General features: G+C 45.1%; 1 protein-coding gene across 2 annotated transcripts in view; it reads left to right on the top strand.

Moving 5' to 3' along the window:
• UBR4 (ubiquitin protein ligase E3 component n-recognin 4) overlaps positions 1–15,989 on the top strand; it is a 146,169-nt gene extending 130,180 nt beyond the window's left edge. For both annotated transcript variants that reach the window (XM_036746948.1, XM_036746947.1), the window contains 4 exons: positions 1,153–1,377; positions 6,794–6,884; positions 7,974–8,136; positions 15,592–15,989. In XM_036746948.1, coding sequence (XP_036602843.1) covers positions 1,153–1,377; positions 6,794–6,884; positions 7,974–8,136; positions 15,592–15,656 — 544 coding nt within the window. In that variant the 3' untranslated portion in view covers positions 15,657–15,989. The remainder of the gene's footprint in view (positions 1–1,152; positions 1,378–6,793; positions 6,885–7,973; positions 8,137–15,591) is intronic.
• Positions 15,990–18,279: the final 2,290 nt, after the last annotated feature.

Here is an 18,279-nt window from a genome sequence, read left to right as displayed (position 1 = left end):
TCTGTCACTGCAGAGCAGGGGGTCAGAGTTGAGTAGAGATGGACCCTGCTGGCAGGCAGCATATGGACGTGGAGAACCACAAATTCACAGCTGTTTGTGCTCTGTTGTATTTTGTTAAATGTTTCCCAGTTACATTTTAATCTGGTCCTGGCTCCTGCTGCACTTGTGTTTGCCACCTCTTGCCCAGACCACTAAGAGAAGAAGTCCATGGCCCAGGATCACATGATCAGTCAGCATGTGTCAGCAGTGGCCCTTTTGAGCCTGTCTCTGAGGCCTGCTCTCTCATCTGCTACACATACTGCCTTTTGCCAGTTAGATTTACACTGAGGAAAAACCCTTCCATTATAACAGATTACAACCCTATCCAGATATTTCTTAAACTTGTGCCCTTGATGGCAGCAGGGCACACCTGAGGGTCTGGATAAGTCAGTGTAAAACCATCTCTGGATGGTGGATCATCGGTGAGGTCCTCCATTCCAGGGAAACAAAGCTCCTGACTCCATACTGAGTTGTACAGTTAAACTAGCCTATGGAGGCACAGCCTGATGTCCCACAGGTATTTCTCCTTGTGGAAAACAAGACTACAGGATCTCTAAATTCCCCTTTTTATTTCTAGAATTCTTGGTTCCAGCGCCCTCCTTCAGCACGAACACATCTGTGTTAAGAGTTTTGTTCAGCTCTGACATTCTAACACACTATTCTCAGGCACCTTCCAATTCCCACATTCTATAATTATATCCATGGCCATTGTTTGACAAATAAGGGAAGGAAACAGCGTGTCTCTTGCATTCCCTCCTCCAGTTTCTCCCAGACCACTTTCTCAGGCTCAGTTCGCTGCCTGCCATCTGCACACCTGATTCCAAGATGCTGACGTAGGAGGGCAGAGTGAGGAGGTAGGAGCAGTGTTGAATGGAGAGGAGAGAGAAGGCCTTGTCTTGATATAAAGAGAAAAGAAAACACTTCACTATAAAGATACAAATGTAGCCCAAGCTTTGGGTGTAAGTCATGTAAAGACATGGAGGACTGGTTGGCAGGGTTGGGGGCACAGTGTCAGCTAATCTGGGAAAACCTTGAAGCGGAGCTCAGCGGTGAAAGGAAGCTTTGGTTGAGCCCTAGTTTCACATATTTTGAGGGGTGTTCTTTGTATTACAGAACCAGGGCAACTTCCCGAGAAGAGAAGAACCTGCAGAGCTTTTTAGAGCAGCCCAAGGAAAAGTGGGTGGAGAGTGCCTTTGAGGTGGACGGGCCCCACTACTACACTGTTCTGGCCCTTCACATCTTGCCCCCAGAGAGATGGAGAGCCATCCGAGTGGAGATCCTGCGGAGGCTCTTGGTGATCTCCCAGGCCCGAGCAGTGGCGCCAGGGGGAGCCAGCAGGTCAGTAGTCCCAGCCTTGCCTTGTTTCTTTGTTCCTTTATGAAGTGGCTGCCCTGTGGTCTTGACTAGTGTGTTCTCCCTGTATTTAAGAGTTGCTTAGCAACATGTATGTACTAAGTGAAGGAATGTTTATTTGACTCAGTAGCTGATGTTAACCCTTTCTTGTCTCATCAGCCAAATTCATTCACAGTGAAGCTAACATCCACGCCTGACAGTTGGCTTTTACCCATGACTGTCCCAGTTCGTTTCTTCCCGTGTTGTTGTTTTTAAGTGACTGGAAAGTCACTTGCTATGTGAAAGTTATGATATTCAAGCCAGTCAAGTAGGGTAGGTATCACCAGAGAGACATGAGTGGGGAAGAGGCAGGGAGCCTTGATCAGTACTCTAGTAGAACTCATTCATCTTGATGCATAAAACAGGAAGAGTTCAGAATGGAAGGAACTTGGGATTTCCTTTTCTGATTTAAAAAGAGCAGTAAATTCAGCATCCAGGGGTAGAATTACTTTGCTATGTTGGGCAATTACCATGCATTCGTTATGTGCTCATTACATATCAGACACTGTGCTAAATTCTGGAGATTAAAAACAAAAGCAAAAACAGTCTCTCAGTGACCTTATATGCTAATATGGGGGAGAGGAGGCAAACACGTATAAATCAGAACTTAGAATATAAATGCAGAGTAGATGGAAAAGCCCTAGTAGCTAGGGGGAACCAGAAAGGCCTCCTGGAGGAGGTGGCACTTATGCCGAGTCTTAAAGAAACCAGGGAGTCCTACGAGTCAGATGTTGGGAGGGAGAGCATTCCAGGCATGAGGAGCCTGAAATTCATGCAGAAGCACAGAGACAGGAACAAGAGATGGAGCATTATGTGAAAGGAGCAGTATGGAGTCCAATATGGCAGGAGCTAAAGTATGTGGAGTAGAGTCCAATGTAGGAAGGGGCCGGGTTGTAAAGAGCTTTAAATGCCAAACAGAGACCTGTTATCTGTGATCTTGGAGGTAATGTGAGGGAGCCACCAGAGTTAATTGAGGGGACAGGTGATACGTCAGACCTGCTCTGAAAGAAAAATCACTTTGGCATTGAGTACAGGAAGGATTGCAGTAGGGAGAGACTTGAGGCAGGGAGACCAGTTGGGAGGCTATTGAGAGGTGCTGAGGGCCTGAACGATTATGGCAGCTGTGGAAGTGGGGGTGAAGGGATGTATGTGAGCATTGTCAAAGTAGAAACAATAAGATTTAGTGAGATAACTGGATCCATCTGGTGATGGAGAGAGGAGCCAAGGATGACACCAGGGCTGCAGACCTGGGTGACTGGGAAGAATGTGCTCTTAGCAGAACAGTAGTGAGCTCTCTCCTGGAGAAGCTGAATCTGAGGGGCTTACAAGACATGAATGGAGTTGGTGACATGAATTTGTAGCTCAGGAGAGAAACTGGGGCTAGATTGATAGATCTGGGAATCACCTGAATGAAGGCGATAATTGAACCAGTGAGAGCTGTAGAGATCCCCAGGTTCTGTCACCCTCTTTCTTCTCCTGACTCTGTCCTGTCCTTGTCAAGAAGCCAGAGTTCACTCCATGTACTCTACTATCCTCTTGCCCTCACCCTCAAAATATCTTGACCTTAAGAGACCATCTGGAACAATCTCCTCAATTTACAAGTTAAGAAACTGAGGCCAGAGAGATGAAATACCTTATCCCAGGTCACACAGGAAGGGAGTGGCAGAGCCAGGGCTCAAACTCTGCTCTCTGAGCTCCCATTCCAGGGCTCTTTCTGGTAACCATTCTGTTCCCTCAAGGAATATTCCAGGCAGAAACAGGCCAGTTGCTGTCAAGCTTCCATGATTTGGACCTAATGAAAAGTTCCCCCAGAAACACACTTTGGGAAGAATAAACTCCAAGTAAATAAGCCGTAACACTCTGTGCTCTCTTCCAGATCTAACATTCTATGGTCTTAAGACACTGGGCCTCTCCCACTTTTCCGGTGTTTCCCAAGAGGCTAAGACCCAAATTATTAATGGTTAATCTGCTGCCTGAAACCTGGAATAAGGTTAAGTTAAGGATACCAGACTACTGATAAAACTCCACTTACATTAATGGAAAATGTGGTGATTGTTTATTTGGTTCTGGCTCTGGAGAGCAAGCATGTGATCTTAGCCCACAAGGGCCTGTTTGAATTCAATTAAGGAGCTGGAGTCCATTACCATCCCAACCAGTTAGAGAAAAGATGATTTGGTTGCAGCTCAATTAGGAAATCCTGCATTAGCCACACTCTGAGTTGCCATCTCTCTGTAGCAATTTAGTCACCTTTACTAATTGGCTTTAAATAATTAAGTCGGGTAGAGCCACCCAAGATTTCTGCTTACTAAAGCAAGCCAGCCAAGGGGAACAGCACAGGGTTATAAGTGGTCTGGGAGAAATGGGCAGAATTATCACTGGCAGAGGCTGGGTCTGTATGGGTAACAAAGACCCCTGTAAGGAAGGAGCCATGCTAGAGGTAGGGTGGGGAGACTCATCCTTTTGGTTGGGGCCTTTGTCCTAGGACCCTGCACAATAAATGGAGAGAGAAAGCTCTTGATGCCTAGAAGTAGAAATAGAAGCCTGTTATTGACTATTAGCATTTATGCGAGGGTTATTCAGAAATAAAACTCCTTCCCAAAAACTTACTAGTGATGGGACCTGGCACATTCTTATATTTCTGCCTCTCCCCTTCCCCTTAGCTGCTTAGTACAGTGCTGGCACATAATAAATGCTATAGAAATGCTTATTCCTTTCTCTTCCCTTTACTGTCCAAATGCATAAATTCTCATCTATAAAATTTCAAAGACTTTGCAGATGTCTGGCTAGCCATACATCATAGCAAGTGAAACATACAGAGAGTTGCCAAAGTAGATTATCATTATCATACAAGGCACCTGCTTCTCAATGAGTTTAGCCTTAGAAAGCAGCAGGAGAGGCTTCCCACTGTGAAAAAGGAAGGGGAACGAGGGCTCAGTGGGTAATTGGTGGCATTAGAAGAAGCAAGGAGTTTACCATCCCAGTGCAGCTGAATGTGCTTCTGCTTTTCTGTTGACTCACTCCTACCTTATTTAGAAATTAATTGAGGAAAACTTAAAAAAAATTAAACTATAAACTTGCATTTCTTTGGAACTAGAATGTCATCTTTAGGAATCATAGAATTTCAGAATTATAGGATACCTAAAGGATCCAAGAAGACTCTTAAGGTTGGAAGAACATTAGATGACATTTAGTCCCCCCTCCCATACCATGAAGGCATGCCCTTGATGCCAACCCTGAGAAGTGCTCACCCAACCTCTGCTTTGTATTGTTTCAGATATTAGGATTGTCTCCAAACTAGGAGCCTGACTCGTTCCACTGGGGCTCTATGCAGATGCTTTTGCAGTTATAGAGCAGGGACTTTGGGTTCTGGCCTGGTGATATTTCACTTTGTAGCTGTCCCACTGTGGTCTTTCCTAGAACAAGGATCTTTTCAGAGAAGGTTACAGGGGTTCTCAGAAGCCAAAGTTTGCCAAGAAAGAAACTCAACTGAATCACTGGATTAGCTGAGGATGAAGCTAGTTGGAGACCACGGGGTGTGGTAAAGAGCACTGGGATTATCCTAGGATTTAAAAGGTGTTAAGGTGGTGCCAGTGTGCCCTGTCTTGCTACTTATCAATGCAGATTTTCCATTCTGTTTTTGACATGGTATGTATTCGGTGAATTCTATTTGTTTGGCTCTCCTGGCTCACTGTTAGAACGCCCTTCACCCCAGCCCTGCCATCTCCACTCTTCTTTGCCCTCCGAAAACGTAGGGGAAGGGGAATAGGCCCAAACGGGGAGTGGCTGAAGTGATGTGAATGCCCTTGGCCTCTTTGGATCATAGTTTCTTCATCTGTAAAATGAGAGGGCTTCACTAGGGTACCCCTGGGCTCCCCCTTCTAGCTCTCAGTTTATTATCATCTAAGCCAACCACTTCATTTTGCAGACAAGGAAATCAAGGCCTAGAGGGGAGAACACACTTGCCCAATGTCACATTGGTGAGTGAGGGGCAGGACTAGCATCTAAAACCAGGTCTCCTGAGGCTCTTTTCTACCCCCTTGATTGAGAATGATGCCCAAGCAGAGCCTTAGCTTCGAGCAGATCTGCTACAGCCAGGCAATGCAGGCACTTCTCCAAAACTACACCACATGATAGCTCACAAAAACATGTGCTTCTAGAGAAGAGGTATTCCATTTATATTATCATGTTTAATTGTTCATGTCAGAAATTCCTGTGTGTATGGGTTGCATTAATTTTTAATTGATGACAGCAGTGACATAGTCACTCAAAAGTACAGATTTTTCCCTCTTATTGTATAGTACCATTTTAGGAAGGGAAATTGTTGTGAAGTTACTGGTGTCTTAGAGTATATCAGAAAAAATTTAAAGCTGAAAAACAAAACCACCCCACATTTCTTTAGCATAATACAGTGATACAAGCAGAGCCATTGTGGCATTATATGAAGAGAGGGCTGGCCTCAGAATCAAGGAACACCTGACTTGAAGCTACTTTGTGACTTTGGGCAAGTTGTTTAACGTATCATTGCCTTCAGGCAAATCTGTTAGACTATAAATTACAGAAACCCAGTTGCAGATGTTCATCAGTGGAGGCAGTTTTCACAAAAAGAGTTTGAGGATGCCAATGAAATCACAGATCAGGCCCTTAACAATAAGAATACAGATGCAGTCCTTTGCCCAAATCCAGTTTAATTAGCTTCTTTTCATATAAAAGTGCTAGTTTTTGACAAAGTCATTGAGAATCTTGCTAGTTAACAGGCTGAACTCCAGGTTTACCTAACTGATGGTGACTTCCTCTTTCATTTTAAGGTGTTTCATGTAAGAAAACATACTCTTAGAGACATGTGAACCAAAATATTGCCCAGTATTTGACCACAATCAGAAATTTCAGTTTGTTCAGTAAGACATACTGGCCCTGGAATTCATGTTTGGCAGCTCTCTACTTCAGTGTAATGAACGTGTCATTACATCAGTGTGGTGGTTCCTTCTCTTGGTACTGGGCTTAACGCCTTCCCTGCTTCCTTTCCTGACTGTGATCTCCCATAGATTGTCCACAGAGGGTCTACCTGATATGCCAAACACCTTCTTATAGGCTTTGTTCTATTTTGTGGGTGCCAGCACAGCACCAGGCTAGGACTGGCCCACCTCCTTTTCTGATCCTGTCTTCAGTGATATTGGGCAGGCTACTTGTGTTCAGGTCACCTACAGCCCACTCACCCTGACTTTGGGAATGTTAGCTAAGTCAGCTAAACATTTTCCCTCTCAAAGTCTGAGGTGAGCCACCGTGGGTCTGTGAGCTGTGTGGGACAGCCCGTTCTCAGGCGTTTTTAATGTTGCTGACAACTCACTTTCCTGTCTCCTCCCAGACTGACAGATAAGTCGGTGAAGGACTACTCAGCCTATCGTTCTGCACTTCTCTTTTGGGCCCTAGTTGATCTCATTTACAACATGTTTAAGGTAAGAAAGCTGCCTGCGGTCTGCTCAGGTCCAAGCACGTGTCAGCCTTTGGTGAGCCAGGAGACTTCCCTCTCTCATCCTCCTCCTCATCTTCTGTTCCCAAGAACCTGAGGTGACTTAAGCAAGGGAAGAATCCCTTCTCATCATTTCTTTTTAAGAACGTCCCCTCTCCTCACTCCCAACTCAGCTCCTTGAGGAAGCCTTCCGCTCCTTTAACACTGCTCACGCTTTTCACTCTGGGTTTTGGTATAGCCTGGTATTTTGTGATGTTATGAGGATTCTTAAGCCTTCTACATCTGGAAGTTTTGTATTTCTAGTCAGAGCACAAGCTCTTTCAAAGAATGGAGGACAAGGACAGCATGTGGTAGCTCTGGAACTTTAGGCAACTGATTTCCTCTGTCTCTTCCTGTTTATTATCTATAAAGTGACCTCTGAAATCTATTTCAGTGTGGAAATTATATGATGAATAATAATTCACACTTAGTGCTTTCTCACAATAAATAGCCCAGGGAAGGTAGATGGTCAGTGCAAACAGGGCTGGCATAACTTTACAGTGGCCCAGAGAGTCTGAGGTATTTTTCTACATGACACAGCTTGAGAGAGGTACAACTCGAACCCAGATCTTCTGGTTCCTACTAGTGGCCCTTCCACCCTGTGAGATCAGGTGGGTTAAGACCATGGCCCACCTCTCTGCTTTTCAGGTGCTTTGTTTTCCCATGCTGAACAAAGCCGTTCATTTGGGCCCTGCCTTTGGAAGTGCGGGAAGGAAATATGCGAGAGGAGGAGAGGTTCAGTCACTTGTAATGGCTTGCCTGCCAGTCCCACCTCCCTTCTCTCCCCGTCACCTCAGCTAGGTGAGGAATACTGGTTAAGGTGAGACAGTGTCTAATAACGGGTTATTAGGAACAGAATGAATTGGGGTTTGGTTGTTCTTGGAAGCCATAAAAGGTCCTCTAGCTATAACTCTGATGTTTGTAGCAGGTGGTGTATTATTCCAAGAGACTGAAATAACTGGATTGTCTTAAGGAAAAACCAAATTGACCTTGAGTAATGTTTGTCCCTGACCCTGACTCCTGTTGGTTCTTGCAGAAGGTGCCTACCAGTAACACAGAGGGAGGCTGGTCCTGCTCTCTAGCTGAGTTTATCCGCCACAATGACATGCCCATCTATGAAGCTGCAGACAAGGCTCTGAAAACGTTCCAGGAGGAGTTCATGCCTGTGGAAACATTCTCAGAGTTTGTGGATGTGGCTGGTCAGTGTCATTCCTTTCCCTTTTATTCATTCATTTACAAATCCCTCAACAAACTAAGGTATTGCTGCTACTGGTGCTGCTGTTCCTTTTGGCCCCTACTGTATACTGATGATCAGAGCAGGTATAAAGTTGAGGTAAGCCGTGGTTCCGTGTCCTCTTAAACTTGGATAAGATACAATCTCTGGTACACAGCATTATATTGTAAGTGCATTCAAGAGGTCCAAAACGAAGTGCTTGTTAGGTCCAAGGAGAAAGGTCTTCCTCACAGGGGATTGGCAGAGCTTCCTGGAGAAGGTGGCATTCACATTGGGCCTCAAAGGATGGGTAGAGAGGGAAAGGGAGAGTACTCCAGGTGGAGAACTAAGGGGCAGGGGCACAGCCATGTTAAAGGGGTGAAGAATAACCCAATAATGCCTTTAGGACCCAGAGTGTAGAGGTCCTTGAGTGTCAGGCCAAGAAGTTTGAAATGTACTCAGGAGGTATTAAGGGACCATTTAATGTTTTGGAATAGAAAGGAGTAACCTGACCAGTTCTATGCTGAGGAATCTATAAGTACTTTGGGCCTATGATTTGTTCAGTCACATAGTAGATGTATCCTAGGAAGTTGCCTGAAGCACAGGTTAATTGAAGTAATTGTTAGAGGTTAGAAACCCATGTCTTCCTACATAAGGGATATGAATCTGACAGACAGTGAATGATAGAATTAGAGGAGGTGGGGAGATCTGTTAGGAAGCTACTACATTAATTCAGGTAGGTATTAATGAGACCCTATACTGGAGTGGTGACCATGGGAATAGAAAGGAGGGAAATGGACATCAGTGATGTTATCACAGTAGAATTAATAGGGTGTGTGTGTGTGTGTGTGTGTTTTGCTCTTTATTTATAGATGAATGAAAGGTGGGGAAGAGGGAAGAGTCAAAGGTGCAGGGTGTCACAGACAGAAATAGTGAGATTAGAAGGAAGATCAGGTTTAGGGGGAACAATTAGAACCTCTGTTTCAGAATGCTTAATTTGAATTCTGCTTTAAAGGTCATCACCTAAGCCTTCAAATCACCGAGCCAGAACTGGGAGTCATACGTTCAAAGATACTTGTTTAAGGAAACATAGGAAGGAGTCTCTGGGTTCCTGCTGTCAGCAGCTCTCCTTGGCAGACTCTGGAAGATTTGTGGAGATGCCATCCCCCTTCTGGGCCCAATCCTGGTTTTGTGAGGGCTTGAAAAATTAGCATATGAATGGAAGCTGCTCTCTGGGGCTAAGCTATCCCATCCTCCTGCTTTGTTTACTCTCCCTGGAGCTAAGAGCTCCTCTGTGTCTGCTGTCTTGTGGCAGAATCTCCACTTGGTGGGGAAGTTACAGGTGATGAACTTAATCTCTTTTTTGAGCGTCTGAGCCCTAGGAGAACTCCTCTTTGTAGAGTCCTTTCAAGGTTACAAAGCACCCTCCTACAGGTGATCTTCCGTCTTGACACTCCCTTCTGGTGCAAGTAGAGAAAGAGCAGGATTATTCCCATTATACAGCTGAGGAAGCTGGGGCTTAGAAGGATGTAGACCTTGTCCAGAGTCTCCAGTAAGTGGTGAAACTCATCCTGGAAAACAGATGCTCCTGCATGCCCCACAGGCTTCTCACTTGGCTAGGCAGGAGCTACTAAGACAGAAAGCTTTTAGTATTCTGCTAGGCAAGAGGTTGCAGAATGGAGAGTGAACTTTACCATACCTAAGTGTTGTGGTACTGCTGCTTCTGTTCTCCATGCCTCTGTTTCAACAACCCAGCTAGTGGCTTCTGTGGGGGCGTAAGATCCCTCCCCCACAGCCGGCACCCAGGGGGCTGCCAGGACCCAGGAAAAGCACAGGTTCTTTTTATCTGCTTAAACAAGGAAAGCACGGTGAAGGGGTTGACCAGCTTACTTTAATCCAGCATTCAGTTAGCATACAGACAACATTCATTTAGTTCAGGGGAAAACGCCAGCATTCAGTTAGCATTCAGTTAGTTCAGGGGACCATACAAACGAGCATCAAAAGACAGACCAAATACAGATTCACTGACTTACTTCAGGGGAAAAAAACCAGCACCCTGAGGTTCAAAACATTCATTTAGTTCGGGGGAAAAACAAACCAGCACCCCGAACCTCAAAACCAAAACACAAACAAATTACAAATATCAACAGACAGACCCAATACAATTCATAGTTACCAACATCTGGGCTCAGCCCAAGAGCAAGGGCTGGCCCAGAGTCACGCTTGCTTGCCGCTGCTTCGCACACCAACCGGAAGAGGAAAGAGAGAGCTTCAAGCTGTCCTCTCCCCTCTTATAGAGTTTTTGACATCGTCAAGCGCCGCCTGAATGACCAGGGCCGATTGGTTCTTGACTTGGCCCCTCCCCCTAGCGTAGACCAGGTTCTGGAGCTAACACCTCCCCTCAGCCAGCCCCATGACTCATCACACAGGAAGTTTTGATTCCTGGTATGGTGGCTGGACTTCCTGCCCAGGAAGAGCAAGCCACAGCATCCAGAGGCTCAATGAGGTAAGCTGAGTCACTCAAAGAAAAGAAAGGCCATTCTGGTTACAGCCTCATGACTGATGATGGGGGCCTACGAATGGATCACCCAAGTCTGGATTCTTGGGTTTGTGATGGATTCCAAATAGAGACGATGGTAAAGTTAGAAGAGACCCTGGGCATCATTGGGTTCAGTCTCTTTCAGGTGTTATAGATGGGGGAATTGAGGCCCAGAGAGGACACTTGCCTGAAGTCACTCCATTAATTCAAGTCAAAATGTCATTGTTTTTGTGCAGAGGCTTCTGTAAGGTTTATAGAACACAGAGAAAGTGATGCTGCGGACGTGAGTAGTATTGTCTAGTGGACAGAGTTGGGACCATGGGCAAGGTGTTTCCCCTCTGTGGGTTTCATTGTCTTTCTCTAGAAAATGGAAATGATAATCCTTGACACACTTTTTCCGTTTTAGAGCATTCTAGAAATGTGAGCTGCTCTTCTAATTGGGGCCAGAAAAAAAAATGGAAAGAGATCTTCGGGTCTGAGCCAGAGGTCCAGAAATCTTCAATAACTTGCTAGAAATCACCCAGGCAGTGTTTAGCGAATCAGGATTTGAATACAAGGCTTCTGACTGTCAATCCAGTGATTTTGCTACTGTGCAGCATGACCCATTAAAGTGGAGCTGGAAGGGACTATAGAGATCACCTTGTCTGACTCCCTCATACAGTTGAGGAGACTGAGGCCCAGAGAGCTTGAATGATTTGCTCAGCATTACACACGCTTGTAACCACACAGGTCACACATATTTGTAATGAAGGTTTTTATGGTACTTTGTGGTGTACAAAGTTACTTCACATAGATTAGTTCATTTGATTCTAACAGTCTTGCAAGTCAAGTTTTCTAAGCATCGTTCCCATTTTACAGAGGAGGAAGCATAAGCCCACAGAGGTTAAGGTGCTGCCCCAGGTAGCACAGAACCAAGACTTCAGCTTAGATCTTTGACTCCCACTCTAGTGCTGTTGACAAGATGCTGCTCTTTAAAATTATACCATAAAGATCAAAGTACAAGAAAGCCAGAGCACACTTCTGTGGGTGAGAGAATATAATATTGGGTAGTTGATTCACAAGAGGCATCCTCAGACCAGGCCATCGCTGAGCCTGCACTAGAACACAGGCCTCCTGACTCCTGGGCTGCCTTTGCCCACTGTACAGATACTGTTCACAACAAACTTGCTGCCCTAAGTATGAGCACACTAGAACGCTCCAGGCGACCAAGAGAAAGCAGAAGTGGCCCAGGACCAGAGGCCAGCCTGGATCCAAACATCTACTGTGGTCCATCAAGGGGTGCCTGTGGTTTCTCTTCCTAGCACTAGGTGAGCCTCCGTTGTTTTCTAGGCAGCAAAAAAATGCTCTGGCCTCAGAGTATAGAGGCCTGTGTTAGGTCCCAGCTCCAGCACTTCAGAGCTGAATATTCCTGTCCAGTCCATCACTTTGCTGAGCCCAAGTTGCCTCAGATATAAAATATGGATGACAGTACTCATACAGACTTGCCGGCCACCTGCAAGATGGTGGTCCAGACAGGTTCCCTGGTATTCAAGCCTCTCAGACCTCTCCAAAGCAGAAATTATGTGCCAGAGATAAAGTAGTTTCAGCTGTCTCTCCAATCTAGGAAACCAGGATTCCAAACAAGGTTAAAACTCCATAAACTAATTCCTAGCAAGTACTCACTCCATACCTGCTCTCCCACCATTCTCCATACTCCTGGCAGCAAAACTGCCCAAGCCACCCCATGGTCTTGTAATAGAGCTCAGTTCAGAGATCCAGACTCCATACTGAAGAAATCTGCCCCCATGTGATAGGAGCCAGGTAACACTTAGTGCCCACTGGGCCCAAGAACTGAGGAACAGGGAAAGTAGTGTCAGGGGGAAGGAGAGACTGTGCAGCACCCCACTAATCCTGAAGGGAAGAGTCCAGCATCCAGATGGGACCAGTTCTGCCTCTGGGAAGGAGGACGAGAACATTGAGATCCAGCCCCTAGGGAAACTGTCATCAGAGAGGAGGGAGTCAGAAAGTGAGCAATAGGGGGGCATAAGGAAAGATGGAAATTACTAAAGATAGGAGGAAGAAAATTCAAGGACCTTGATCATAAGTGGACAAACCAACAGGGAAGACATTAACAGCAGAAGGAAAAAATGGTCTCCAAATTTAGTACAAGAGTCCAGGTATCTGTGGGTGAATACTGCAAAACAAAGCAAAATGATTCAATTCTTGATGAGGTAGAGGGCGCTGTAGATTTTGAGGAGAAATGGTACCGAAGCGTGCTGGTTCTGAATGGTTTAAAAGAGAATAAGAATTGAGAGAGAATTTTGGGCTTGCACAGCAGAAATAATTAGCAAAATTGAAAAACTTGAATCCTTCAATGGCAAGTTTCCCCAAGGAAAGAAAAGAAAAGATAACTGATTGGGAATGCAAATGCATAGAAGTATTGTTGTTATTTGACCTTCATTCTCTGGCATCAAGAGAGTGATGTCTTGACTTGCAAGTGAATTGGATTTAAGTGAGGCAGAGCTGTACAAAGTCATCAGCCTCACTCTCCCCTCCAGTCATCAAAGTCAAAGACAATCTGGAAGAAGAGAAGCATAAAGCAATAACATTAAAGAAAGTATGCTCTCCATATAAGACAGGCTGCATAGAGACAACTTAAGGATTATAGGTCTCCCAGCAGAATACAACAGATAAAAAAACCTGAACACCATATTACAAGAGAAATGACACAAGAAAACTGCCTGCAACTTTTGAACACAGAAAAAGAAGTACCAATTGAAAGAATCCATAGATTGCTTCCAGGGGGGAAGAAAAGGTTGCATACTCCAAGATAAATAGTGGTTAAATTTAATAATTCCATTGAAAAACAACAAATTTTGCAAGTGACCAAGAGAAAGACCTTCAAATATAAGGGAAAGGAAATTCTAATAACACATTTTACACCCACCAGACATTGCTGGGAATGGATCAGTGTGTTCCCAGGAGCAATAGAGCCCAAGGCGACCTACTCTATAAACCGCCTAGCCATAAATGAAAAAAGATGGATGTTTGGCAGTACTTGTACCGTCAGTATGGGGAGGGTTATTGTGAAGAACACATTGTAAAGCTTATATTGTAGAAATAGTAATAATTTTAAAAATTATTCAATCCAGAAACTTGTCCTCTGATTCTAGAGGATATAGATTTAAGACAACTTAGATCATTTGGTCACTGAAAAAAATAATAATATGTTATTATTATCATCATTATTAACTATCGGCCCCCTTTCTTTCACCAAAGAGACTATAGAAGATGTCCTTTAGCTTCCTATTTGACTATTCTTTGGGTTTGATCTGACTGGGAGCTTTGTATCATTTCACACCTTTTGTTTTTGCTTGAGCTCAGTCGTACCCTCTCCATCTACATGGGGTATCTGTTCATTGCTATTTGGACTTCTTATTTCTTCATCCCTTCCTTGGGGACATGGCCTCTCTTCTGTTAGCAATGTCACCACCTCACAGTCTGTGGGGAGGAAGTTTGCAAGCCAGAATGAACTCCTAGCAGAGCTAGACCCTTCACAGAAGGTGAAACTGAGGAGGAGCTGGCTTCAGGTTAGGGCTTACAGAAGAAAAGGATGAGAAGATTCAGCTCAGGCTGGCACTTGGCATCAGTCTGAGAGGTAATGCTGTTTATCTCAGCATGGTACAGGGAGGAGAAGGGAGCTGACTGAACCCAGGGGCAAGTTGGGGCGGCGGATTGACTTTCAGGCCCCTCCTAAGTCAGGACTTGATGCTATAACTTCATTATTTTTCCTGAGCTGTTATGAATTCCCAGAACAGACAGACACACCTATTTTTAAATGTAAGTTTAAAAATGTTTTTTTCCAATTCAAATAGAGATGATTCTACCACTTCTCCCTGATATCCTTATGCATAAATAAGGGCTGGTTATAGTTCTCATGTTGACCCGTCCTCTAATAAATATTTATTGAACATCTACTCTGTGCAAGGGTCCTGTGCTTAATACAGATGGTGTGCAAAGATGATGACAGCACAGGCACTGCCCTTACAGAGCCTGTCACAGCCAGGGGGCTGGGATGATAGCAAGGCAGATAATTACAAAACAAGACAGAAAATGGTCCCTGTCACCAGAGAGGTACAGTTCTAATGACTTTGGGGCCTCAGAGGAGGGAATGGGTCACTTCAACCAGGGGACAGTAGGGAAGGTACTGAAGAATGCATAGGATTTTGTCTAGTGGGAATGGGTGATGAGGATGTTTGCAAGCATTGGAGTTGGGAAGGAAGGGGCAGCCCACAGGCTTATTCCAGGAATTGGGAACAGGCCACTTTGTCCAGAGTAGAGGAGGGGAGGGAAAGAAAGCTGGAGAGGTGAAAGGCAAGAGCACCAAGGCTTTGGTTAGCAGTGGGGAGGCCTCAGAATTAGCGTCTCTGTTTGGTTAGTTGTGTCCTTATGCCTCTGGCTCCCTAACCCTGGAGAGCCAGACCATAAGGGTGGCCTCCTTCAGGCTTAGCATTGCCTGCACGCAAGTACTTTGAGCGAGGTTTGTAGCTGACCATCAGCTCTGAGATCAGTGTTGTCACAAAGTGCTGGAGTCAGGCAGCCTTGGTTTGAATCTTGGCTTGGTGACTTTTTAGCTGTGTGACTGTGGACAAGTCACTACTTCTCTCTGGGCTTAGCTTCGTCCTCTGTAAAAGGAGAGTGGGTTGGTGCTCCCTTAGGCCCCTCCCGACTAAGCAGTGGCTCTAAGTCTGTGATTCTGTGCCCACACTCAGGGCTTCCCTTGTAGACTGGGCCCTAGGGTAGGAGAGGGTAGGCAGGCCCGAGGGGGAACAGCCCCCCACGTGTTTTGGCTGTGACTCAGCATGGCTTCCCAGGCAGCGGGGCTCATCTGATCCTAACAAATGCTCTTGTGCTATTTTCCAGGACTTCTCTCAGAAATCAGTTTCGCTGACAACTTCCTGAAGGACCTTTTGAACTCAATCCCCTGACCACCCAGCCCAGGAGAGTGACTGGCCAAGACGGACCCCAGCCTGCCTTCCGCCCCTGTGTTTCTTCTCTCCTCGTGCTTTGGTTTCTTTTGGAGGGGCACTGCCATTAGCGTTCCCCTCCCCCTCGGTTTGTGTGGGAGCGGCTTGGGGGGTTTAGACTTTCCTGTTTTATCTTGTGTGTGGTGCATTAGCTATGAAGTTATACGTACGTACCCCAAGCAATTGGAGGACCCTGTACATACCAAGGGGCCATGAGTTGTCCTGGCCAAACTTAATACTTGAGTGTGCACATCTTGAGAAATAAGTGAATGAATAAATACCCATTGAAAAGGACATTTTGGTCGGTGCTTACACCTGTCCGTTTCGCTGGTGGCAAACTTCTTTATCTTGAGCAAACCCAGCGGTTTCAGAAGTTCAGCAAAGACCGGTGGAGGCATCAGGATCGCTTGTCTTGGAGCCCCTCAGTGGAGAAGGATGGGAGGATGTCAACGTGTCTTGGCTGGAGCAGCCAAAGCCCACACCTTTTTCTCTTAGTAACTCAGCTTTTACAGTCTGGATCACAAGAACACATGATGCTTAATTCTTTCTAATAGGGAAAAAAAAGAGGGCTATAAAAATAGAATGTCTGGCTTCTGAGTTCTTATCTGGAAGAAGACTAGGCTAAGTGGTTTGGTGGCCGAGAAACCACTGACAAAAGTCAGTGGCAAGTGTCTGGGACTTTGGTTTGATCCCACAGTGCAAGGTTTTGTGCTGACCTCAGTGAACCGCATGCATTTGAACCCTCTGGCCACAGCCCCGATGCTGCTTAGCCAGTTTTCTGTTTGCCGAACCACGCAGGTTTACTGGCATCCTGGATTTTTTCTATAGCTATTCTCAGATGGGAGATACTTGGCTTATTAGCATTTATTAAGGGAGGCTATGTGCTAGGGACTGGGAATATGACAAAAACCTAGACCCTTTAAGGGAGGGGAAAGAAATAGCTGTGCTTCCATAGAGAGAAAGGTCACTGTAAATGAGAGGTGCAGTGGTCCATTCTGACCTGCGTGGGCCAAACTAGAACCTACATAGTCTTCCATTGGCTTCTGGGGGAATACGGATCAGGGTGTTGTTCCTCTTTCCACCCTGGCATTTCCCTAGGCCCAAGTGATTTCTTTGTTTCTCTGAATTAATATTTCTTCCATGGAAAATTCTTCCCTCCTTTCCTCTTGCCCCAGTGTAATTTCTTTTATTGATTAATCTCCTGTTTTTGTCTGCCATAGCTGATTCTTCCTTTACTGTGGCAATATGTCTAGGGAAAAAAGATGGCCTTTGCTAGTAGTCATGGCAAATTCTTAACTTGAATTTCCAAAGGCCCAAATATGTGACTTCACCTGGATACCTCCTTGGATAGGGTGACCAGTTCAGCATTTCTTATAGTCCCAAACTAGGGGCAGGACTGTTGATACGGAGTTTGTCTGCCACCCTCTTTCTACCATGGAATATTTCTTAGTGGCTGAACAGAAGGGCTACGTGTGACTCACTTTACCTTTTTCAGTTCGGTTCTGCAAACAGCACACATTTATTAAACACATATTATGTGCAAAGATATTGTGCTACACATTAAACATACAGAGACAGAAATAGTCCTTGCCTCAGGGAGCTTTCATTCTTTTGAGGGATATAAGGTAAGTTGAGGGAAGAGGGAAACAACACTACCGATTTTTAAGGGAATGAATTGTATGCTATTAAGTGCAAAGTTACCCCTGTCCCAAGGGGAAAGAAACTCCTAGAGAAACAGTAAATACTTGTGTTTTCTCTGACACATTCTCTTGGGGAAATCACTAAGCCATCCCCCTATTTCCCCAACTTTTAAAAATCTAAAAGCACTTACCTAAGGCCCTTCTGTTCCTTCCCATAATAATGACACCATGGGACAATCCAAAGTCCGGGAGGGTGGTGGTTAGAAGGCTGATAGCAACATCCATATCTTCCTTTTCCCTTCTCCTAAGCCATTAAATATGGAGGGACAGAGGACCTAGGAGCCTGGGGGTCTCAGTGCCTGCTTTGGGGGGAGATGCAGTGTTTATAGGATGTGTCCCCCACCTCCTGACATAAAGCTTACAGACTAATCAGGAAATATGAAACATACCCAGATTACTGACTGATCTCTCAGGTCTCACCTCTAATCTCTTATCTTAAAAGGTCTTAAGATCATGATAATACATGGTATTATGTAATAAGTACAATAGAGTGGCATGGATCTGATATCAAAGTGGAAAGGAAAACTGCCCAGAGGAGGTGGCGTTTCAGTTGGGAATTAGAGGATAAATCTATTGATGAACAGAGGGAGGAATGATATCCTCGCCAGAGGGAACAGTAAAAAAAAGGCAGAGGTCAGAGAGGGTTGGGCATGTTGGAAATAAAGGAAGTTAATTTGGATAGAAAATGAGGTTAGAGGAGGGAAGTAATAAGAGAGAAAGCTAGAATGGGAAGGTACTCACTTCCCACTTCTGGTGAAGGAGAGCGTTCTTTCAGGGACAGGAGTGATCATGGAAGAGAAAATGGGTGGTTTTGATGGCATAAAATCAAACAGCTTTTGCGTGCACGAAATCTGGGCAGCTCTTATCAGAAGAGAAGATGGTAT

Source organism: Trichosurus vulpecula, chromosome 2 (assembly GCF_011100635.1).
Source record: "Trichosurus vulpecula isolate mTriVul1 chromosome 2, mTriVul1.pri, whole genome shotgun sequence".
NCBI lineage: Eukaryota > Metazoa > Chordata > Mammalia > Diprotodontia > Phalangeridae > Trichosurus > Trichosurus vulpecula.
This window is presented reverse-complemented; position numbering and strand designations above follow the sequence as displayed.